The following is a 24,773-nucleotide window of genomic DNA, read 5'->3' on the forward strand; positions in this document are numbered from 1 at the left end:
GGCGGCGACAATGGGAGCCAGATTCGTCAGGGAGGCTTGAACCTCCTGATCAGAGCTGCCCAGCGCCCTCTCCCAGTGCTCGTCGAAGGTGATGGAGGGAAAAGGATCATTGGGACAAGCCCACATGGTGTGGGATAAGGTGGCGGGAATGCCGCATGATGGGCAGTTCGGGGAGGGAAATAAGGACGGATGAATGCGATGGAGCAGCGCGCGACAGGGCAGGCGGCCTGTCTTGGTGTTGGGACATTCCTATCCGATTCAGGTGGTTGTAGAAGCAGCGCTTCAGGCGTAATGTCTACAAGATATCGCTCTTGCTGATAAAGACAGTTTCTATTTTTTTGTGTCAATACCTAAACCGTGAATTGCGGCGGAGAAGTCCTTACAGATGTGTCTATATGTGAGGCAGTTGCGGGCTTACAACGAGGGTCTAGAAACACGCGACGATACCCTCTACCTGCAGACTGGAACCCACACACGCATACCCGCGCCTCCGGGACTGAACACCCAACAGGCGTGCCTTTGCACAGCGCTGCAGATAGCACGAGGCAAGTCCGGACGTGTCGTCAATGCAACCAGGGCTGTCACGGGGCAGAGCTAAGGTCTTTAGCGTCTTGAGCGACAGCCATATCTCGCCAAACACGAAGAATTTGCGCCCAGATTGTGCTCTATGACTCCTGAAGCACCCTTGTAGTCAGAATCCCAATAGCGCCATGACTTTCACCGCTTTGGAACCACGTTTCAAGACAAGGACATTGTGGCATTTTCCGACCACGCTACCTACACGGACCTCGAGTGGCTGCTTCAGGAATTCTCGCTTGCCGTGGATTTCCCCCCCCCCCCAACCCCACTCTGTAGCGACTACTGCAAAAGAGGTCGGAAGGAGCTAATAATAAGGCTTGTTGGTGACGGTTTGGAAAACTCGCTAGTTGTAGCACGCAATAGGCTGTGAGAATTCCCGCAGTGTTGCGGGGCATAATGTAATTAAACTTCAATAAAACGTTGTTTCTGGCTTTCAGCTCGTTGTAACAATGTTTCAAATTATAATATGCACGCACGTTCGCCCACCCTTCCACTGCAAGGGACTTTGCAAGGGACTTTGAGGACTACGTAGCGCAGCTTCACCTTAGATGTGACTTAGCGGAGGACTCCCGAATAGTTTGGTCCCCCTGGAGATGTGTGACATGCGCCATGATCTCGACACAGGGGAGTTTTCTTTGTTGCCTTAAGTTTATCGGTAAAGGTTCCACGCCATTCTCCACAGAGAGCGGTCAAAAGAGATACAAGAACGATTGCGCGCACCGAAATATCGGTAGTTGGTAACACAACGGCTGCTGTACTGATCATCGCTCGCACCCCAACCCGAGCACTGCCGATATTATTGCGCCGTACGAACGAGCAATGCACCTAATCTACGATTTTTACACGAAAAAAGAACTGCAGTTCCTCGGAGACTGCCCCCGACGGACGCCTGCCCGCCGCTTCCCGAGGCAAATAAGCGCTCGGGTGGAGCACGCGATCGCCACCTCGCGGGGTTGACACTAAGTGCCTCTCTCGGAGCACGGCCGCTTTTTCCACTACCCAAGTATTCAAGTTCACTGTAAACGCTAATATTAAACAATTCTAACCCCTCAAATATTTTGTCACAATTTCACTCACACGCAGAAACAAAGTCAGCGGCAAATAACGCGATAATAGCTTTTAGATCTTTTATATTTAACATTGTTCTTTAGTAAGTCATTTTCTGCGTAATTATCTTGTTTAATTACCTCTTTACATTTTTTTTTTTATTTTAAATTCATACATCCATTTTCAAGGTATTTAATTTAGCCGTTATACCTCGGTAGAACGGGAAGGGTTTCAGTTCATGAGCCCGTTTAATAAAGTGTAACTGCCGCGTAGGTCGGCTGCCAACAATCGCACAAACAAGAATGTGTCGACGTCATACACCAATCGACGGAAAGCGGCCGGACAGTCAGCACTGCTGCATCTGTTTCTTCTTATAAATCTCCATTACTTGTTCGAAGTTTCCGATAAAATTGGAATCTGTGTTTTCAAGACACGGCAATATTATGAAGAAAACTTGTATCTTCTCTTCATTGCCCCCTCCAATTAACATGCACACCACTCGCACCGCTCCCAAAGCTCCAAGGAAGTAATACCGTGGAGAGTTGCAGTCATTTCCTGAAGTATGTACGGCACGCGCGACAAGATTCCAATAGCCCACAAAGTACAAGCCTTCAATTGTTCAAGGCAATAACGTTTTGTCGTAATTTTCCCAGCAAACCATTGCCTATAGGTTATCTTATTACAGCCTTAGCCCATTTCAACCAGCGGCCAAGAAAGCCGCAGTTAGTGAGCTCTATATCGTGCCCGAACGCATGCAGCCTGCGCCTCACCCATCACGCTATAGTGCACCTGAAGCCTACAGCAACTCTGCTGGTTGTCGCAAGGCTGCGTGGGTCTGGGTGAAAAGACCCCTCTCCAATCGGTCCGAGAATCGTGCAGAGTCAGAACAAAAATTCAGGTTTCAAGTTTTCTGCGCACGTGCATATCTCAATGCGAGTGCTGGTTATGCAATACCCGGGTGAACATTATTTTTCCTCCTGGTTAAACGAAGTAAAGGAAAGAGCATTGGGACTGTGATTCCAGCCGAAGCAACCTGGACACGCTGCGCGTTTCGATCTTTCATTCGAAATTTCTAGCTCAATATTGGCTCGATACGGAACACTTACGACACCACAACATAAGTAGTGGTGCTATCCTTGGGAGAAGAGACGCGGATGAAAATAAAGAGATAGTCAGGTCAGGCTTTCACGTTGAGGGCGAGGGCAGCAGAAGAACGTGAGTATTGAAAAGCCATTTCGGGCAGAACACGCAGAAGGCTCACAGGGCGATGGTGTGATGACGTCGCTCAGTACGGTGGGCTCCTGGTAGGCTATCATCAGTCCCAGGTGGACATTTTCCCTCCAGGTAGCATCAGGCTGAAACCCGTTCACCGCGAACACGGCCAGGACTCCCGACAGCACTGCGAGCGGAAGCCAGTAGCTAAAGAGCAAAACACTGTAGCTACTGTTACACTGAACAAAGGTTGCCATCAGGAACCTGCGTTTATTCGGTTTGAATGCAGGCTTTTAAATGAACACACAACCGATTTTTGTCGCGTATATGTTCTCTAGCTCATATGAAAGCCGGCGTTTTAAATATCCCGGTAACCACGAGCAATTTGCAAACAAATTGGGGGTAATAATTTTAATTTGGCAGCAAACTTCCTGAAATCGAAAGAGTGGCGGTTCGTAGTGTCGAACCTTGACACTACAATATGTGTCCCTGTCACGTGACCTGCAAACCTAGCAGCTACTGTAACTGCTAAAACGTTTATGTAAGTATTGAAAGCGTTTTACTACAACTATTTGTACAATGTTAAATTGTATATATATTTCTAAACATTATTTTGAAAATTTTAAAAACACGCCGCCCACCGTCGCTGGGGGTGCTCTCAGTGTGGCTAACTGAGCCTCCTTGCCCAAAATCTACGGCAGCGTTCAGTAAACAGACCCTGTGATGGAGCTTTGACGATTCTGCCTGAGTCAGGGGCGTTTGTTCTGCGAAAATATTTGATTTCAGTTTCCAAATACGCCGATGGCGGCTTAAAAAAAAAACGTCGCACCCGGGGAGAATCGAACTTCCCACCTCCACAACATGAAGCCAGATTCTACCTATCGTCTATCCCAACAGATGGCGCATTCGTGCAAAATAGACCATTGCATTAAAAACACACATAAAGGAACAGGAAAGCCTGCGATTCAAACTTTTTTAGCTGGGGACAAGTTTTTAAATATTGTTTTTTTTTTCGCATACAGACAAAAGTTTGTTTCCGAACTACTTTGTCATGGTTGCCAGCATTATTTTTGGGAAGGACAGATAAGGCTCATAGATCTAAAAATTTTGATTTAAAAAGTTCCAGGGCGTTATCGGCAAAACCGTTCCTCGTCAAGGTGCTTTAAGTGATGCCTTTTCATTTGGGATAGAGAATATATTGACATTAGGCACCGACAGGCGATAACAAACTATGTGGTTATGGGGGGATTTGCCACAGGTTAAACGAACGGGGATTGTGCGACGAGTTCCAGTGGAAGAAGAGGACGAGGTGTGATGGGTGTACTTTCCTCAGTGTGTACCAGCGGCACCCAGCCTCTTGCGTTTTGAGGATTTCAAATACATTTTCTACGGCATCCTCGCCTCGTAACATCTTGTGGTGAGGTGCGGGGTCTTCTGAGAAGACGGAGCTTCGCAGCGGTCGCCAAATTTCGTTCACCGAGCTTAGCTCGGACGACCCAGCGGCTACTGCAGCCATGACAACCCCGCATCGCAACGAGGCCCCAGCGGCTACTGCCCCTTTGACAAGCCCCCACATCATTTTGTCGCACCCCCGGGACCCTCCCTTCTTCTATGGCAGGGCTGACGAGGATGTGGAAGACTGGATCATGATGCACGAGCGCGTGAGTGGCCACAACCGCTGGGATCAGACCATCATGCTCGCCAACCTGTCTTACTGCCTCAAAGGTACGGCCCAAACATGGTTTCTTATGAACGAGGCACGCCTCACCAGCTGGGACGTTGTCAAAGAAGACCTCAAGGCCATTTTCGGGACGTCCGCTAGTGGGCAGCTCACAGCAGAAACCAATCTCGCTTCTCGCGTGCAGAGCCCCACTGAGTCCTACGTCGCGTACATCCTCGACGTACTGGCCCTTTGTCAAAAAGTTTACCGAAAAATGTCCGAGGAAGACAAAGTGCGCCACGTTTTGAAGGGGATAGCGGACGACGCGTTCAACCTCTTGGTTTCTAAGAACTGTGACAAAGTAGACGGTATTATCGCCGAATGTCGCCGCTTTGAGCAGGCGAAAAGCCGTCGCATCGTTCAACATTTCACACGACTTCCGAACACGGCTGTGACCTCGTCGTGCTCTGACAACGTATTGCCAACACCAGCTGAGTTCCCTCCCACAGCAACAGCACCGACTTCCGAGAATGTGACCAGAATAGTGCGTCGTGAACTTGAGGCCATGGCTCCAGCCGGGGTTCATCCCAACCAACAACCCTCTAATGTGCCTGCTGTATCTTTGATACAAGCCGTTGTACGCGACGAGCTCATCCATCTCGGATTGCAGCCTATTTGCGCCGTCACTCATCCAAATGATCACCCTGTTCCTTCCTTTCGAGCGCCTCGCCGCGACAGTATACCGCCGCGCTTCCGGTACCGCAACCCACATGAATGGAGAACGCCCGATGACCGGCCAATATGCTTCAACTGCTGCCGAGCCGGCCACGTCGCCCGCTACTGCCATAACCGCTCGTTCCAATCGCGCCCGACCAACTTCTCCCGGTACACCGACGAGGGAAATCGACGCTTCTACACCAGCCGCCCGACGCCACCACCCAACTTCTCGCATTCTACCGACAGTCGCTCGTCCGGTCGCTCGCCGACACCGCAGACCCGTCAGTCCCGTTCGCCCCGCCGCTCTTCCTCGCCATACCTACGCTCCAACCAGGCAAACTAGACGATGCAGCGCCCAGAGGTACCGCTGCATTTTCCCGACGACCCCAAAATCCTCTAACAACGCTGCCTGACGAAAAGAACTTGTTAGACGTTAAAGTTGACGGTGTCCCTGTGAGTGCGCTGATAGACACAGGGGCGCAGGTGTCCGTGATGAGTGCGCAACTTCGTTCCCGCCTGCGCAAAGTTTTGACGCCAGCCACTTCTTGTTTCCGAGTCGCTGGCGGAGGAACTGCTGCCATCGCGGGCATGTGCACTGCACGCGTCACGATTGCTGGTCATGATACCACTGTCCTGTTCACCGTTTTAGAGCATTGCACCCATGACCTTATATCCTCGGCCAAGATTTTCTGTCGGACCATTCTGCGCTGATCGATTGTTCTCTCGGACTCGTCCACCTTGACCTACCCCTGTCGCGAATCTCAGTCGATGAACCCTTGCCCCGTCTGTGCTGCCTCGAAGACACCCGTTTGCCGCCTCAAGCTCTTTCTTACGTACCACTGTGTGTATCTCCCTCTGTTCCTGACGGCGATTACGTCATTTCTCCAATACCAGCCGTTTCACTGGAGCGAAACGTGACCCTCCCCCACACAGTCACCACGATAAAGCAAAATCGGACATCTCTTCCCTTCCTACATTTCAGTTTTTCTACCCAACTTCTGCCGCAAGCCATCACTCTGGGCCTCCTCTCCGCTTTAGAGGAATGCCACGTTTCTGCATTGGCCGTCGATTGCCAACAAAATACTGGCGCTCACATTCCGGACGCGACTGCCCCGACCGAACCTTTTGCGAAAATTTTGGCCCCAGATTTGCTGCCTGCCCAAGCCGATCAACTCCGCTGCCTCCTGGCTTCCTTTTGGGACATTTTTGACCTGAACAATCGCCCTTTAGGGAAAGCCTCGTCAGTCACCCACCGGATCAACACCGGCAGCGCAAGCCCCGTTCACAAACGCCCTTACAGAGTCTCTCGTGCAGAGCGGCGAATTATCCAACAGGAGGTGGACAAGATGCTAGCGAAGGATATCATTGAACGTTCTTGCAGTCCATGGGCCTCTCCAGTAGTGCTGGTGAAGAAAAAAGATGGCACATGGCGGTTTTGCGTCGATTATCGACATCTCAATGCAGTCACAAAGAAGGACGTGTATCCTCTCCCAAGGATAGACGACGCCCTTGACTGTCTTCACGGCGCTAAGTATTTTTCATCCATTGACCTTCGGTCTGGATATTGGCAAATCGCCGTAGATGAAATGGACCGTGAAAAAATCGCCTTCATAACACCCGATGGTCTGTACCAGTTCAAAGTGATGCCATTCGGCCTTTGCAACGCTCCAGCCACATTCGAGCGCATGATGGACTCGCTGCTCCAGGGCTTCAAATGGTCCAACTGCCTCTGTTACCTGGATGACGTTATCGTATTTTTTCCCACATTTACTACCCACGTCGAACACCTCTCGGAAATTCTAACCCTTTTCCGGTGCGCCGGTCTTCAGCTGAATTCCTCCAAATGCCATTTCGGACGTCAGAAAATCACAATCCTCGGACACCTCGTCGACGCGAAGGGGGTTCGTCCCGACCCTGATAAAATTCGCACAGTTCAGAACTTTCCAGCACCGCGGTCGACGAAAGACGTTCGAAGCTTTCTCGGACTTTGTTCGTATTTTCGACGCTTTATCAAGAACTTTGCGGATATTGCTAGACCCCTCACCAACCTCTTGAAGAAAAACGTTCCGTTTTCGTGGACCTCCGAGCACGCTGCCGCTTTTACCAACCTTATCTCCGTACTCACCCACTCTCCGCTTCTGGCTCACTTTGACCCTTATGCACCCACAGAAGTACGCACAGATGCGAGTGGGTAGGGAATCGGAGCTGTCTTGGCGCAACAACAGGATGGTTTTGAGCGGGTTATTGCCTATGCCAGCCGCCTCCTTTCCGCCCCAGAGCGCAACTACTCCATTACGGAACGAGAATGCCTCGCCCTCGTGTGGTCTCTCGCCAAGTTTCGCCCTTATCTGCATGGCCGCTCGTTCACAGTTATAACAGACCACCATGCGCTGTGCTGGCTCTCTTCGCTGAAAGATCCGGTAGGCAGGTTGGGTCGATGGGCATTGCGCCTACAGAAATATACAGTCGACGTAAAATACAAATCTGGACGCTTGCATCAAGATGCTGATTGCTTGTCTCGCCATCCGGTCGACCCACCAGACGCTGCTGACGATAACGACGCAGTCTTTCTGGGTGCTATATCTGGACTCCTCCACATTCCGGAAGAACAGCGCCGTGACCCACCATTACGATCGATCATCGACAACATTAACTCTGCCTCACCTGACGCGTCGGCGGGAATGTTCGTGCTACGCGATAACATTTTGTATCGCCGCAATGCCCGTCCTGACGGGCCGGCACTTTTGCTCGCTGTCCCTGCGCATTTGCGCTCCACTGTCCTCCAGCAGCTTCACGACATGCCTACTGCTGGTCACCTCGGCATTTCTCGCACGTATGAACGCGTACGCCAGCGTTTTTTCTGGCCCGGCCTGTACCGTTCCGTCCGCCGCTACGTCAGTTCTTGCGATCAGTGTCAGCGCCGCAAAACACCAACATCGCTTCCTGCGTGAACACTACAGCCACTCGACATCCCGGTAGAACCTTTTTTCCGGGTTGGCCTGGACTTGCTTGGCCCGTTTCCCGAGTCGACATCGGGAAACAAGTGGGTTGCTGTCGCTACGGATTACGCCACACGGTACGCCATCACGCGTGCTTTGCCGACTAGCTGTGCTACTGATGTGGCAGATTTCCTTCTTCACGACGTCATTCTCCAGCATGGGGCTCCACGTCAGTTGCTCACCGACCGTGGCCGTTGCTTTCTTTCACAAGTCGTTGACGACATCCTCCGATCCTGTTTTACTAAACATAAGATAACTACAGCGTACCATCCCCAGACAAACGGACTTACTGAACGCTTAAATCGTACCTTGACCGATATGCTTTCCTGCTTCGTTTCCGCTAATCACCGCGACTGGGACGTCTCGCTGCCGTACGTGACGTTTGCCTATAATTCGTCGCGGCATGATACGGCTGGGTATTCGCCGTTCTACCTACTTTATGGCCGTGAGCCCACCCTACCACTGGACACCCTCATGCCTATGTCGGCAGACCAACCCTCAGTGCGATCGGAGTACGTCTGGGACGCTATTGCTCGCGCTGACCATGCTAGGCATATTGCCCGAAACCGGCTTTATTCCTTCCAAGCTGTCCAGAAAACGATTTATGACCGAAGACATCGGGTGGTGCACTTCGCTCCGGGATCCCTTGTCCTCCTGTGGAAACCTATCCGTATCGGCCTTTCTGAAAAACTTCTGCCCCGCTACTGTGGTCCCTTTCGCGTTTTGCGCCAAGTTACCAACGTAACGTACGAGATCTCCCCTGTGGCGTCGACACCTTTGTGTCACGCTACTTCTACATGTACGATTGAAGCCATATTTTCCGCCGGACGCTGTAACCCCGTAGCGCCGCGACGGCGCTCGTTCCGCCGGGGAATAATGACACGAGGCACCGACAGGCGATAACAAACTATGTGGTTATGGGGGGATTTGCCACAGGTTAAACGAACGGGGATTGTGCGACGAGTTCCCGTGGAAGAAGAGGACAAGGTGTGATGGGTGTAGTTCCCTCAGTGTGTACCAGCGGCACCCAGCCTCTTGCGTTTTGAGGATTGCAAATACATTTTCTACGGCATCCTCGCCTCGTAACAATATACTCGACAAAAATCGGTTGTCTGTCCCTTTAACTCAACACACTACCGGTTCGCTTTTTATCGCCAGAATTACCTCGCAAAACTGATACTGGAACAATGCATATCCACAGACACACAACAGCCATCTAGTCGTATCTTTACTGGCTCTGACACTTCAAAATTCTTCCATTGTTAACGAAACAATTCTTGGCAGTCATTCGGGTACACAGTGTCCAGACTTGCCACTGCAACAAAGGAAAACGCGCTCTCAGAAATAGTGGAGTGTGGATGAGGCACCTACGTCAAACTAGCTCATGGAAATACGTGAACGCTATATACATGGTATCGAGGCCCTGCAACATTACAGCCAGAAACCCTATTTCTTCAGCCAGGAATCTTATTCACAACAAAATTAATGTCGAAATGGTTAGTCAATGTTTTTGGAGCACGTCCTTGAAAAACAATGCTTCCCAACATAACAACGTGCTCTCGATGTTTTAGGTGTATTCTACCCCAATAAAAATGTGTACCCCATGGCCCGAATAATGACCTTGTTGGAAATTGTATCAAGAAGGAAGAGTTGGTTCCTTCGGCATGCCTCACGAATCATCGGGATTGTATAGCGCTCCTTGTTGCACACTGTAACCATTAAAACGGCGTTTACCGTTTACTGCCCCATCTCGGTACCTTCCGCGACGTGGTGCCGAAGCGACGGGATAAGCGGCTTGTACACACTTGACGCACTATAGCGAGTGCCGGCCCATCTAACTTCGAGGAGAAGTGGTCGCCGGTGCATTTCTGCTCTCGTCTGGAGCCGTCGCCAGGGAAGTAAATACTGGAAGGCCTCATAAGAGCTACGCTTAATGACAACGTAAGCCGTGGAGCAAGATGCAGCGAACATAACTGATGTAGAGCGAACCTCAAACATCAGCAAACGACACATCCGGAACTAGCTTCAAGAGCATCAGCACTGCGAAAAGGCAATCACGATCAAGACATCACAATCCAGCCCTGTACCGAGCGACGGCCTACTTCGTCGTGGTCATAACAAAGAATGCCTAGAGAATTTTCCTTAGACTCTACTGCTCCAGCAATTTATAGACTTTTTTAGAAGTAAGAACACGCATTTCTGGAAATGAGATAAAAAAACTTGTGGGTTGCCCGCTGTGTTATTCCTCCCACATGATCATCTGAGTGTTCGACCGCCGTAAACAGCCAGCGGCCGGTCGAGGGCGCTCACCGAAGCCAGCGGTGCCGAGCGTGAGGCAGGTGAGGGCGCAGCTGCAGAACACGTGGTAGGGCGTCCGTATGGTGACCGTGTAGGTGACGGCGGGAACGTACATGCTGGCGTAGGCACGGACGCTGTCTAAGTCTGCGCCGCCTCTATCGGGCCCCGCCAGGGCGCCAACCAGCAGGCCGCACGCAGCGCTCACTACGATCTTGGGCACACGCCACGCAACCGCCACCATCCGGGACACACCTGCGTCCCGGTGACAACGAACTTGAACAAAACCGCGTAGCAAAGCCCGCCTATTATGCAGAAACGTGTTGCTAACTGGAGCCGCATCGTGGCTGTACAGGTGGTTTATTAAAGACGGTAGTCTTTCTTGGGCTACTTAAACCCAGAAATTTTGGTCTGTCTGTATGTCTGCCTGTCTGTCCGTCTGTCTGTCTGTCTAACTCGATTCAGCCACCCGGCCAAAGTAAACTGCTTACTGCGCAATAGTCTCACATACTCACAGCCAAATATAAACGTCAAAACCTGGTTTATATGTTTATACTTGTCAACTTTGTTGAACAAGAACAAGACATTACGCAAATATAAGACAGGAAATTAGTACCCAAGGGATATTTACAGTGTTCCTTTATTAAAAAATCATGGATGCTTGGTTTTTCGATAAAAAATGATATTCTACGTCTACTGACGAAAACCGCCGCCTCCTGGCGGCATATGAAAAATCAGGCGGCAACAACAACGAAAGGTTCCACTAGCTAGGTTCCACGTTCTGCTTGAAACGCACGTGGAGCATGGCCACGCGGTTCTATCATAGAGTTAATGGTTCTATAAACCTTGTAGTCGGCCGCCTCCATTCACGCGCGTCTCCGCCGTACTGCAGCGCTGGCATCGAGGAACCCGGCCTGTAGCAGTGGAACGCGGTAAATTCAAATCGCCTTGCGCAAACATTTATTTTTTTTTTTTTGTGGGATGAGCGCGACGGTACAGAAACAGCATGAAAGGTGAGCGGGAAAGCAAGGGGGGGGGGGCATTTCCTTGGCAAATGTCTACACAGACTATCGTCTTTTGACGACATTTGCAACGAAAGGAGCAGATACGCGGCCAATTTTTTACACACAGATTGTCGGGGATGTCCTTTGCTGCAAGTGACCTGGGAAGACTTTAGCGGTCCAGCGATGTTCCTGGCTGAGAGGAAGAATTCCCGTTTCTATAGCCTCATAAATTCCCTATTTTGTAGCATTTCCCCCCGGCAACTTTCTCAAGAATTCCCTGCATGTTTCTCTGCATTCTCGTTTTGCAGCCGATAGACCTCTACGAGGATTCATGTTCGGCTTTGGGCGTTAGCCAGCGCTATGTCTACTTTGTACACCTTTGTGTCTGGATGCAGATATCGTTTAGAGAATCAGAGTATCAGCGTGAAATAAATTTCGCAACGTCTGCCGCTTAGCAACATTTGACTCTGCACTGCCCGTTTTGTACCAAGCAGCAGGCTTACTTTGCATGCTAAAGCTTCAAGTAGTACTCAGGCCCGTATGAAAAGGAACCAGACATTGTTGTGTATCAGGTAATTTTAGCTCAGCGCCGGGACTACGAACGCCATCTCGTTGAAAGCACACAGACTAAGGCGCATCCGAAATACATTTTTGTATATTGCGCAGGAATACATGTGAACACGCTTCAGCCTTTCAGCTACCGCCGCTTCACGTTTTACTAGATTCTTGTCATGGAGTATTCTTTCCTCTGCTCCCATCTGCTTTACGAACTGGATTGGAAGCGGCCTCAGGTGCTTGTAGCTCGCGAAAGCACGACCTCGCATATTTAAACACAAATCCGACGAATTGTAAGGGAACTTTTTACAGAAAAATGTTAGACGCACGACGTCGTGTACTCAGACCGAAATTTGATGCACGCACGACGTGACGGTCCTGCCGCCTGTTATACTTGTCTGCTACTACAGCGCCGTTCATTTTCCCTTTTTCTACCCGCTGAGCCGCGGCCGTCTCTAGCGTTCCGTAAGCAATGCCCAAGAGCTGTCCTGTCGGAACCCGAAGTAAAAAATGTTGAGCTTCGTCCAGACGGAACGAAGCTGTCGGTGCAACTTGCGGCGAAAGCAGTACTCAGGTGTGAAGGCGTTGTGAAGGTGTTAGTTCACAATCATGGCGAAAACCAGCGCACAGAAACGGAGCGGAAGACGAACAAAGAGACAAACACAGGCTCTAACAACTGAATGAATTTCATCGCGCGCAGGCGATATCAGAAAGGCAGTCAGAGCACAAAAAGAAGAAAAGGTACATATATATCACCTTGGGCAACAAGTCCACTGACTGCTTGCTTACAGATGTGCCCGCTCGCTCGTGCATTAAAAATGCTTCATAAATCTCGCATGTTCTTTGGTAAGCGCTTGAACAATTGAGGGCATCCGTACCGTTTTGGTGCGCTTTTCTTTGCCGTGAGTGCGATCAGTCTTGATTTTTACCCAACCGGCCGAATCACTCCCGCTCACTGACTAGCCGGCATAACTGTTAAATGCTCAATTCACTATTATAAATACATATGAGCGGAGGAACCTTAGAACTACCCCACGCCCGCTTGGTTTAAACGAGAAAACCGTATCAGACGTAATTGCAGCGATAGCTACGTCGGCCTTGACCTCAGTGAGCAGTAGCTGTACGAGCGGTTGGGTAATTATCAAGACCAACTACTGTCACCACGTAACGTCTACTTTAAAAGACGAGGACGGCAACGGTGTCAGGTTAGCTGGTTTTCATTCAGTCTGGACGGGGCGGCGTTGATCATTTGTTGATCCGCGGTCATCGGCGCATCGCGGCTCCGGGCTCAGTCCCAGGGGGTAGAAAAAAGAGAAAAGGAAGGGCAAGGTAATAGCCGACACGTCAAACAGGTGGCATGACGGTCGCGTCGTGGTATATCTTTCTGTCTTAGTACACGAAGTTGTGCGTGTAACAGTGTGCCATTTTAAAAGAAAAAGCAATAAATGATGCGAGGTCCGGTTTACTGACATTTTTTTTTTCTTTTTACCACAGAAGTGATATAACTCCCTGCATCTATTCAAGATACCCCTTTTCCCCTTTGGACAAAATTGCAGCTGCAAATTCCCCCCAAAAGGGAACATTACCCGCGCCGAACGCCGCCGTAGCGTTCCTGCCTCCCAGTCTACAAAACCCCTCTTCCATCCCTCCCTACTTCTCTACCTTTCTTACTCTTCACGCCGTTGTCTCTTCTACCTCCTCCAACTCCCGTCCACTGGTCTTTTCACCACTTCATCTTTTCCTCTTCCACCTTTCCAGACTTACCGCTTTCCCCCTCTTAATCTCTTCCCCTCTTTGTCCTCCCAATCCCACATCTCCCCTCCTCCTTTCTCCAACCCACTACCTTCTCCATCCGCCACCACTCCTTCCCTTCCGATCCCCTTCTACTCCACCTCCTTTCCTGTACTTGTGTACTGCCCTGAGAAAATCGCGAGATACGAAGGGAAGAGCCAACGCCACCTAGAGGAAATTCTTTCTAGGTGGCGTTGGAAGAGCCCGAGATCTGAGGGGAACGGCGGAGAGCTGTTACGTTGTAGGGGCGCCAGCTATCGTCTTTCTGCGGCACTGGCAGCAGAGCGAAGAGATAGGCGGACAATTGCATTCTCCCTCCACAAGCAGACGCCGTCTTATCACACTATCCCTTTTTCCCCTTGGAGCATGCGCCAACCTATTCGAAATCAAGTTTATAACCAATCCAATTTTCCTCCACTCGCAATGATATTGGGCCATCTCCTTGGGCCGCGCCGTACGATCGTACGCTCAGCGGATACCTTCGGGAGGCGTGGTTACATTGGCACGCCAAGCAACGCGCACATTTTTCGGTGCATACTGTATTGTCCATGTTAGTTACCATGGTCAGATTGATTCTGTAAGATCAGTACTTGCCGAGAACACACGGTTTCAAGTCGAAGGCACTAACTCAAGCACTGGTTCCCCTTCTGGGCAGCTGGAGCCGGATCCGCCTTGGTGTTGGGGATTTTTGCTCGTCTCGCATTATGAGGCTCGGGGATAGAGGCCTACACTTGAATTCACTCTAGCATTTGCACACTCAATCTACTGTTCTCCGAGCAATGTTTCACCTGCATTTCATTGGCTGACTCGATAGACCATTTTGTGGGCCACATCTCGGCTTCCACGCCGTATTTTCGGTCTATAACCGCTCAAGTCATTCTTTGGTATTAACATAAATATATTATGTATGCATGGCTACTCATTACAGTGCATAAGAGCAAAATTGTGCGTGGATTCGCCTTCCTGGTAAAACCGTGCGTGAATATTTAGCTCGCACCCGTTGCCCTGCTTGCACTCGCTGCTTGTTTTCTTTACGTTTATTCTGAACTGTACAAGAGAGGTAATGCTCGTCAATTGGTACACATTGTTTAAACGTAAAAATAGCGCTAAAGACAGAACCACTGAAGACCAGATACAGGCACCGCTTACTGCCAACTAAATCGTAGCTCCGCACTGTTCCAAGTGCAGCGGTTGCACGCCGACCTTTGACAAAGTAGTCATCGTTTGTACGTGCTATCTTGTACCTGCGTATAAAACCCCTTGCGCTGCACGTGGCTAGCCTTCCTTGGTGCTGCCTTTTGCGCAGTTTTTGCGCTTAAGCAACGCTTTTTGCATGCGAGCGAACCCACAAGCGGTATACCCCTCTGCGCGCCCACGTGGAGAGCCGAACCAGCTGCATGGTCCCATTCAGTACCACACCGTGATGAATGAACGCAGTTCTTGTTGAGGAGCGCCATCTCTCTACTGAAGTTCAAATTAGCGACGAGTCCATATGGGGAGTAAGCTTCTGTTCCAATGAATACGTGTCATTAAATCTGTGGTCATGGTGCTACATTCCTGCCATTTATTTCCCAGAAAGGTGTTGGAGATTTAAAGATTTACAGTCGCAAATCTGCGTAGTTTCTCCCCGCGCCTTCAAAGGGCAGCCCGAGCTGAAGGCTATGAAGAAATAACTGTGAAACACTTTTTGGGTATGCATTTTTCGGCTCTGCAAGACGATCGAAACTGACGGGCTCAGCTGCGACCAGCTATTCTCTAAGCCCCTAAATGCAAATACCTTCTGACACAGTGCGCTGGTGTCTTGTGACTAGGTATGTGATAAGGTGCGCTTAAAGAGACATTAAACTTGGACAAACCAGCTACCACACTGACGTAGATCCAGATAATCGTAAGCCCTGGTCACACCTGCATCAAAAAACTTTTGGCGGGAGTGCTTACGTCCGGTTGTACTAACGCCATCGGTCAGCAACGTTTGCACGGACCCCTAGCGTGCTGTTGGTTTAATAAAGCACTTTTGGCTTCTCTTTGAACGCGGCCCCGCGACACGGCCCCTTCTTTGCACGATGCTGCCGTGCGCGTCTGTGAGGCGTGTGGAAGGAGCGTTGGCTCCACAAGGAAGGGCCACTTACTCCCTGCGATGAGGATGGCGCTGATGATCAGCCACCTCAGCTCGTAGTCGGGCAGCCTGGAAGTAGAAGGCATGTTTACAAATTTGCTGAAGCAGAAAAAAACAAACTCAGCCTGCGCTATCGTATAGACACTCATGTGAAAATGCTGTATTTAGCTGAACTACAAACAGGGTGTCACATTAAAGAAAAAAATGCACACAACGCCCGAGCCAGACTGAGACGCATTCCCAGTGCCAAAAGGTTGATACGGTATACTTCGACTGTAGCAAGGCCTTCGACGCTGTTTATCATGATTTACTGCTTCGAAAATTGTCAGCACACGGTGTATTCCGCGAGTTCTGACAGTGGTTCGGCAGTAACCTAAAAGTTATAATTCTGTTGCTTATAAAGGCATTACCACCCGGCCTTTCGCTACAATTTCAGGGGTATACCTCAAGGCTCGACACTCGGGCCTCTTCTCTTTACATTTTCGCTAATGACATCCAGTTTCTTATTAGGAACAGTTCGCTCTGTCAGTATGCTGATTATATGAAGCTCTATCGCACGGTTTCTTCGCCGGGCGATCACGTCCTGCTGCAAAATGACATCAATGCAGTTTCGGCATGGTTCGGCAGCAACTATTTAAAGCTGAATCTCTCCAAAACTATCGTGATATATACAGTGGAGTTTCGTTGATACGATTCGGCATAATACGTTTTTCGGCTTACTACGCTTTTCGTTTTATTCCAGACCAATGTGCCTTAGAAATAATGCATTTTTGTGCGTTTTAAACGATCACATTTTTGCCTAAAATTGGATAACAATCGCAAAAGTGGATCTCGACCGACATTTCTAGAAATCTTACGTTTGCTCTTCGCTAAACTAGCAACAAGGCACGATCTGTATGTTGAGGCCACGGAAGTGCCGCTGAATGTTGAGCCGCTGTATGTTGAGCCGCTGATGCCACGGAAGTGCCGGTTTTTCGGTGAAAACATCGCTACCAGGCGTGGCTGCTCCGTCCAATGATGATAATACGTCAGGCGATACTCTGCGCCATCTTGCGAAAAGTATAATCGCACCGGAACACATCCTGATTACATGCTCCGAGGAAGTTAGAGCGGCAGGAGTCAACGTCGAAGGGTCAGTTCCACGCGGAAATGTTGACATATCCGCGCTCTTCTTGCACACTGAAGATTTCAGAGCATCCGGTGTCTGGATTCACCGATTTAAGCCACGACACGAATGGTCGTACAAAACAGCGCCCGGCGAAGGGAAAAATACCGCTAGCTTCTTTTTTACGTTGCAGAAAAATGTAGTCCTGGACGTTGAAAAGAAAGCGCCTCAAGTTTGACCAGCAACTTCAACGTTGCTCAATAAAAGAGAGTTGCTGACGGAGTAAGCATATTCTCTCCTCTTTTTAACCTCTTTGGATAATACGATTTTCGCATAATACGTTTTATTTTCCGGTTCCCGTGAAAAACGTATCAACGAGATTTAACTGTACTTGTATGACTTCCCCTCTTGTTTTTAAGTGCTTGTTGCTCCGTGAACACGTGAAACGCGCTACTACAGTGCGTGATTTGGGTGTAATGATGGATGTAAAACCACTTTTCAACTCGTACAGGAACTACCTGACGATCTCCTGTCTACGTACGCTTGGCGTGATTTCCCGGGCGGCCATTGAATTCAGCGAGCGTTCATGCTTCGTCTCACTCTAACGCGCCATAATTTCACCTAAGCTCGACTCTTCCAGTGCAGTTTGGGATTATTTAAGCCGTTCATGGTCCCTTCGACTTGAAAGTATTCGAAAGTGCTTCATTAGAACCGTTTTTCCTCGTTGCTCACCACTGAGCCATTATGGGTACGGTGGACTTCTCAGACTCCTGAATCTAGATGAGCTATTAGGCGCTCCAGGCGTGACCTGGTTTTCCTTTTTTAACTCTATACATTCAAAGTTTCACTGCCTTTTGCTTTGTGAGGTCTGTTCACCTGCGAGTGCCAAGCAGACCACTGTGCCCACATGGAAGCGTTCATGTTGACAGAGCTCAGCCTGGCACGAGCCAGCCGATGGCAACATGACAGCGCTTTTTATCATGGGAACAGGTTAACACGTTAGTGCGCCCCTTTCCTGTCTGTTCTCCTTCCTCCTGTTGTGCGTGGCGCTTAACCTGTTCCCATGAAGTACCAACTAGCTCGCATCGACACATTAATTCGTTTTTTTTATCTTCTGATATTATTTTGTAATGACGTGGTTCTGTTTAAGCTCTCCTTAAAAAATATGATATTTGGATACGCATGTTGTGGAGACGTCGCACCAGGTTTTTTCCCGTGTTCCTGTGTTTCTTCAACAAAAGCACCACCTGGATTACGCTTGTATGTGTCCACTAATGCATACTAGTCAACACACGACCACCTAGCTCTTCTTGTTTAGAAAACGATTTTGTCATCTTTGACCCCGTTTCACTTTTGCGTATATCTTTGCATTTATTTTAATCAATTTTTGATTTACTACCCTTCCTTATCTGCCGTCTGATTGTATGCATTATATACCTCGTGTACGCAGTGCGTCACCCGAGAAGGCCCAGTGCGCTTTGTGACCACTTCAAATAAATAAATAAATAAATAAATAAATAAATAAATAAATAAATAAATAAATAAATAAATGAATAAATAAATAAATAAATAAATAAATAAATAAATAAATAAATAAATAAATAAATAAAAACGTGCGTGCGTGCTTCTGATACCTCTGAATGTGTGGCTAACGCGTGCGCATCGTTACCGTGTATTCTCGGTGATGGCGGGGCCTGTTCGTGCGAGTTAACGAAAAGAAAATCTGCAATAATTCAAAGAATTATCTTCTAACGCATGACATTCTTATGCCGCTTTTGTCGAGGGAGTTCATTACGGCCACATTTGTCCATAAGTAGCCAAAGAACCTGGGTTATTTTATTTTGTTTAGGTTTCCTTCGGCTTCTTTTCGCCAATGATGTAAATTCATACTATTACATTAATAAAGTGTTTTAGTTCCCCAATTACGTATTTTTCTGCAGATGCAAGGCGTAGTCTTGGGTTTGTCCATTCTCGCTTTTAAAGAAGATAGACTTTCTTGGGCTACTTAAACGCAGAAATTTTGGTCCGTCCGTCCGTCCATCCATCCATCCATCCATCCATCCATCCATCCATCCATCCATCCATCCATCCATCCATCCATCCATCCATCCATCCATCCGTCCAACCGTCCATCCGTCCGTCCGTCTGTCTGTCTGTCTGTCTGTCTGTCTGTCTGTCTGTCTGTCTGTCTGTCTGTCTGTCTGTGACTCGATTCAGCCAGCCGGCCAAAGTGAAACAAAAAACTGCGGAATAGTCATATGCCCAAATCCAAATCTAAACGTCCAAGTCCGGTGTCAATGTTCATACTTGTCAACATTGTTGAATAAGAACAAGACAGTATGCAAATATAAAGCAGAATATAAATACATAAACCCTTGTCCTTGTCCTCGCCTTGTCCCTCCATACGGCGTTGTTGTTGTCCGTCCACACCCCTCCCCCATTCTCCTCGCCGCGCGAGCTGCGCTCTCCTCCGCTCACCCCCTCTCCTTTCCGATAGCGAACACTCTCTCGCGAGAGCCATTGGATTGGATTCGATTGGCTTCGCTTGGCTTGGATTGGATTGGATTAAAGTGGATTGTGTTGGATTGTGTTGCGTCATAGCCGCGCTACGTTGCGTCATAGCCGCGGCAGGGGGTTCACGGCACGTTTCACGCGATGGGAGAATCAACCTAACGGAAACAACAACGGAACCCCCATGCGTCGCATCTACACAGGGGTTCCCGCGAGGGGAGGTGGGAGAAATCTTATTAAAAAATTAATGGATGCTTGGTTTTTGCGATAGCAAATGAAATACTACATCAGCGGCAGAAAACCGTCGCCTGCTGTTGCCCGCGCTACTATAGCTCCTGGCGGCATTTAAGAAATCGAACGGCAACAGCAACGAAAGGTTCCACTAGATAGGATCCACGTTCCGCCTGGAACTCTCGTGAAGTGCAACGTGGTTCTATGGTGCAAAGCAACGTGGTTCTATAGGGTAACGTGGGTCTATAGAGTACCAGCGTAGTAGGGTGCCTCAATTCACGCGCGTCTCCGCCTTACGGCAGCGCTGGCCTCGAGGCACCCTACTTGGAGCAGTGAAACGCGGTAAATTTTTCATTTGTATCTCTTTGCGAACGTTATTTTGCGGACATTTTTCGTTTAATCCTCGTTCTGTATGTAGGAGATGTATAAGATGCATTCTTTTAATTTCCTCAGAATATTTTTTTTAATTTTATTTCCTCCTATCGTTTTTGTGAAACCTTTCTTTTTTCTTTTTTTTTCATTCTTTGGTTTTTCAAAATTTCAATCAATTATCCCAATTCGAGCAATCATAACGATTAAATGTGTTACTTCCGCCAGTTATGCGTTTTTATTTGTAGAAATACAGGGAGTTACAAGGTTTGGTCATTATCACCATGTTTTTATTTGTATTTCAGTCGTTCTTTTGCGGGCTTTGTTAGTTTAATCGCCGGTTTTCAGGGTAGATGTACAATGCTCATATTTTTTATTTCGTCAGTTAATTTTGTTCATTTTTCTCTTTTCTATTTTTTTTTTATTTCTTCGCTTTTTATATTTCTGTTCGACCAATCGTCTCATTTACGCTATAATAACGATTAAATGCGCTACTTCCGCCAGTTGGGCATTTTTGTGCGAATGTAGTGCCTTACGCTGTCCTATTTGTGAGGGTACTCGGCAAGGAATTGCTCCGCATCAAAACTCATAATTTCCTTGCATTCTGTAGAAAAGGACGATCAAATCGCCCTTCTCTACAGAATGGAAGTAATTGTGGAGGAACACGGGGTGCAGTCAAAGGAGTGCAGGAAACAAAACACGTCTGCGTCTTTCTTGCGATTGACCATACTTTCCAGTAAATTGGATGAATGAAACATGAAAGGAAAGCGGTTTTATTCTAGAGGACAAATTGTTTCCCTCCCGTTGAGGCCCATTTATTGACAGCAGACAGGAATTCCTCAACCACGTAATTATGGAAAGTAGACGTCATGGTGCACTCTGCAAAACCATGGAGGAAAGAATACTCAGGAGAGGCCCCTAGCACCCCAATGCATTGCGAAAAGTGTGGAGGAAGTCACGTGAATTTTCTTGAGCCCATGGACAATGTTGCTTACTTGTTTACAACTGTGGCGGCCAAATTTGGGCGAATATAACGGACAAATTTTTAAGGCGCTTAGTATGTGGCTGCCTCGCTACGCTTGCAAACCAGCGCAGTCGCTACGACAAACGTTTTTAAATTAGGCCAGTTTGAAAACTCTGCCGTCGGAGGCGTCTGCGTTCGCCATCCCGCCAGCCTGTTGCTATGACGACGACAAACGCTACTTTGCCAGGCTTAAGAGCTGAAAAATCGTCCTTCTATCTCAAAAACGAAGGCCGTATTTCGATTGAAACTTTGGGTGAGGGTTAGAATGGGCAAATTGAAGGCCAAATCAACAGCTTAGAAGATGACATCGCACCGAGGAATTAGCGACGAAGCTGTTTTCGCATCGAAGCGGGAGGGCAGGGCGACGCCATGTTAGTCAAATCAAACCGGAGACAGCAAAGGATGATGGGATAGAGTGCTGGGCTCCGTGGGCTCAAGTCATGGCGGGACTCGGCTTCACAAATGTGACGTCAGGGCGTCTCCTAACCTTTTCTTTCCTCCATATGCAAAACGGTAGAGTCGTCTTAGCGGCCAATCGTCATGTAGTATGTTTCGGAATAGTTTTATTAAAGCAGGAGTTACAGCCGCTTTCTGCGATTGTCCTCCCTCTGTGGACGGCCATCTTTTGACAGAAAACGGGAACTGTACACCGTACAGTCCGCTGTGAACTGATTGTGACAAGTAAATGGAACAGGGCGCAGTCATAAAGCTGTCTTAGCGGACAATTTATACACGATCTTTTCTAAGATACTAGATTGAGGGCTACAGAGCCTTCGAAAGAAAGTGGAGCCGAAAATGTTTTTGTGTCGACGCGACGTGTAGACAGGCGGACATCGATGAGCACCGGAGGGTAGATAAACAGAGCTTCGCTGTAATACGGGTTCCTCCTGACGTGCAAACTATGATTGGGTGAAAGCGAGTGAGATCTACTGCGGACGAAACCGTGCTACCGAGCAATAGAAGGAAACTTTAACTACTTTGCACCACGGATGGCAGATGATTTCCAAATAGGCAATTTAGATGATTTAAGGGTGATTCACCCGTTAACATTTCTATGGGACCCAGGGGCTTAAAAACCATTAGCACCAACATGGAACGTTTTAAAAACACACGGAAATGCGCACAGCAGCCTAGTTTTCTTTCTTTTTTTTTGTGCATATGTCACTTCTGTAGCTGAAATAAAAAATAGAACTCTCGCATTGAAGACCGCTACCACCATCTAATAAAAAGTGGATAAACTAAAATGCATTTCTTGTTTATTTTTATTTCAGTAAAGATGTGCTACATTTCTCAAGGAAGCAAACGAGGCCATTAGGAACATTTCGTTGGATTCGTAAAACTTCTCGTATTAGTACACGATGCTTTTTAAGCCTGTGAGTAGTCATGAGTTACTAAGTCCCATAGGATTGTGACCAGGTGAGTTCCCCTTAATTAAATAGAACGTTTCCCGAAGCACGAAGAAGCCGAATAAAATTAGGGGTTTTCTGGCTTCTCTGGCGGCTACTCACAAACAACGGAAAGCCCGTATATTTTGCATCGCAGTGACGTAGACGTATACGCGGGAAAAAAGAAACGTGGACACACGACAAGAAGAGACGATCATGAGCGCTAAAACGTCGTCTCCTCTCCACCGGTCACCATTTTTTTGCTCTGCATTTAGAAGAAGCCTACAGCAACAACTCCAACTTCACTCTCGGCAGCGAGAACAGCTTTGAAGCACGTATGTACCAGAAATATTTTTCGGAGTTTTTTTTTTACGCCGCAGGTAAAAAATAAAAATCAAGAACAAAGAAAGAGATCCTGCACTCCCCCAAAATACTGTCATTTTTCGGTATAAGAAACCGACCCCCTTTTTTTCTTTACATTATGGGATACACAACCAAAACCAGAACTTTTTTTTTAGTGGGGAAACACAACGAAAAGAAACCTAACCCGAATGCACGTTTTACAAAAAAAAAAAAAGCAATACGACATATAGCTGGCGTAGAGCATAAAGCACATACAAGAAACCTATTTAACAAGCTCAATTTTATTTCAGTTCACAGCGTTTATAAGTTCAACCCAGCAAAAACATACAAATCTCACATCATCATGACACTTCATAATATAAATTGCGAACCTAACAGCAAAAGCATACAACTACCCAACACTTTCACAAGAGATATGGACTGTACCATTTTCGCGCAGTATTCTGGAAACCAAATGATTCGACGCACTTTGCCTTCCTTGTTAAACCACCTTGTCGCCAATGAGATCACTACGGAGCATATGCAGTGTTGTATACAAAAATTTCTTCGTTACAGCAGAATGATTTCTGGAAAACTGCGTTCATGATGCCACAAAAACGATGTTCTCTTAAAACATGTACTTTGTGATGCCCGTTGCTGTCTATATCCAGGGCTCGGACTGTGTCAAGTGAATTAATTTCACTTTTTTCGGAGCCCCCCGCTTTTCGGAAATAAAATTTTATCTTATCTATTCGGTGTGTAAAAAGCATGGCGAATAAAGGGCGAAATGAAGAGGAAGAGAGGAATGCGGCACTCGCAAAATTTCGGAGGCTGTTCCGACACCGAAACACCCGCGTGGCTGCGCCCCTGATCCTAACGTCTCGCGTGTCGGTGTCATGCCAGCGTTGCACACTGCGCCGATCGTGCCTCGGGAAGCAGCTTGGTGCGAAGAACTATTCCGCGTAACGACAAATTGACCCCAAGAATAATCGCGACAGGTGGGTATCTCGCTGCGCTCGGCTATAAAGGAGGCTTCTACATCGGTACCCCAAGGAGATACACGATACTGCAAGATGAGTACGGGAAGAGTACGAGGCCTCGGCCTACACCGCGGCAGGCAACTACTCGAAGTAGACAAACAACAGCGCTTACGTTGGGCTGAGAGGTGGGCCGTCGGGGTCCATCTCGGATGTCTTCCGTAGGGCTCCAATGCAGGACGGGGGTGGACGTCAGCCAAGAAGGCCGCTTTACGGAAAGACACGAACGTGGGTGGTGGTGGTGGTGGCCCTTCAAAATGGCGCAGGGGCGTGACCCGTGGCTCGTGCTTCTTTTCTCAACTTTTGCTTCTTTTACCTGGTGGCTTCAAACCACGCGATGAATTCACAGCAAGTTTTGCAACACGAGACAATCTGTAGGTTTAAAAAAATTGTGCGCGAAATGAAAAAAAAAAAAAGAGGTGGAACTTTTTATTGTTCACTTGGCTGTCAGTTTAAAGTGGAAGAATACATGCACGGATAACGGAAGAAAACGCAGGCTATAAGTGGTATACTCGCGTATTAAAGTAAAAGAAAGAAGACGTTTGAATCCCTACCGACACAGCTGATGATCATCTGGATTCCCCTGCCAAGTATTAGCGCGCCTAGATCGCTGCTTCGTCTGTACCACACTCTCTCTTCGTGTTCCAATTTTCATTCAATGGTGTTCGTTTTTGCCTTTTTTTATTTCTTTCTCTTATCTCCTTACTTTTCTTTATCTAGTCATCTACTGCTAACCCACCTAAAATTTAAATATTTTTCTTTCCCTACAAAAAATACATAATTTATTTCGCTAA

The 24,773-nt window shown here is 48.1% G+C and overlaps 1 protein-coding gene across 1 annotated transcript in view; it reads right to left on the reverse strand.

Annotated features, from left to right (window-relative positions):
* LOC144137601 (sperm-specific sodium:proton exchanger-like) overlaps window positions 1-24,358 on the reverse strand; it is a 95,468-nt gene extending 71,110 nt beyond the window's left edge. Inside the window, exons 1-4 of the mRNA XM_077669535.1 lie at window positions 24,095-24,358; window positions 15,989-16,044; window positions 10,525-10,764; window positions 2,888-3,025 (exon numbers count right to left, since the gene is read on the reverse strand). Of these exons, the coding sequence (XP_077525661.1) occupies window positions 2,888-3,025; window positions 10,525-10,764; window positions 15,989-16,044; window positions 24,095-24,126 (466 nt within the window). The 5' untranslated portion in view covers window positions 24,127-24,358. The remainder of the gene's footprint in view (window positions 1-2,887; window positions 3,026-10,524; window positions 10,765-15,988; window positions 16,045-24,094) is intronic.
* Between the last annotated feature and the right edge of the window lie 415 nt (window positions 24,359-24,773).

Source organism: Haemaphysalis longicornis, unplaced genomic scaffold (assembly GCF_048455015.1).
Source record: "Haemaphysalis longicornis isolate Haplotype H1 unplaced genomic scaffold, Haemaphysalis longicornis Haplotype H1 scaffold_41, whole genome shotgun sequence".
NCBI lineage: Eukaryota > Metazoa > Arthropoda > Arachnida > Ixodida > Ixodidae > Haemaphysalis > Haemaphysalis longicornis.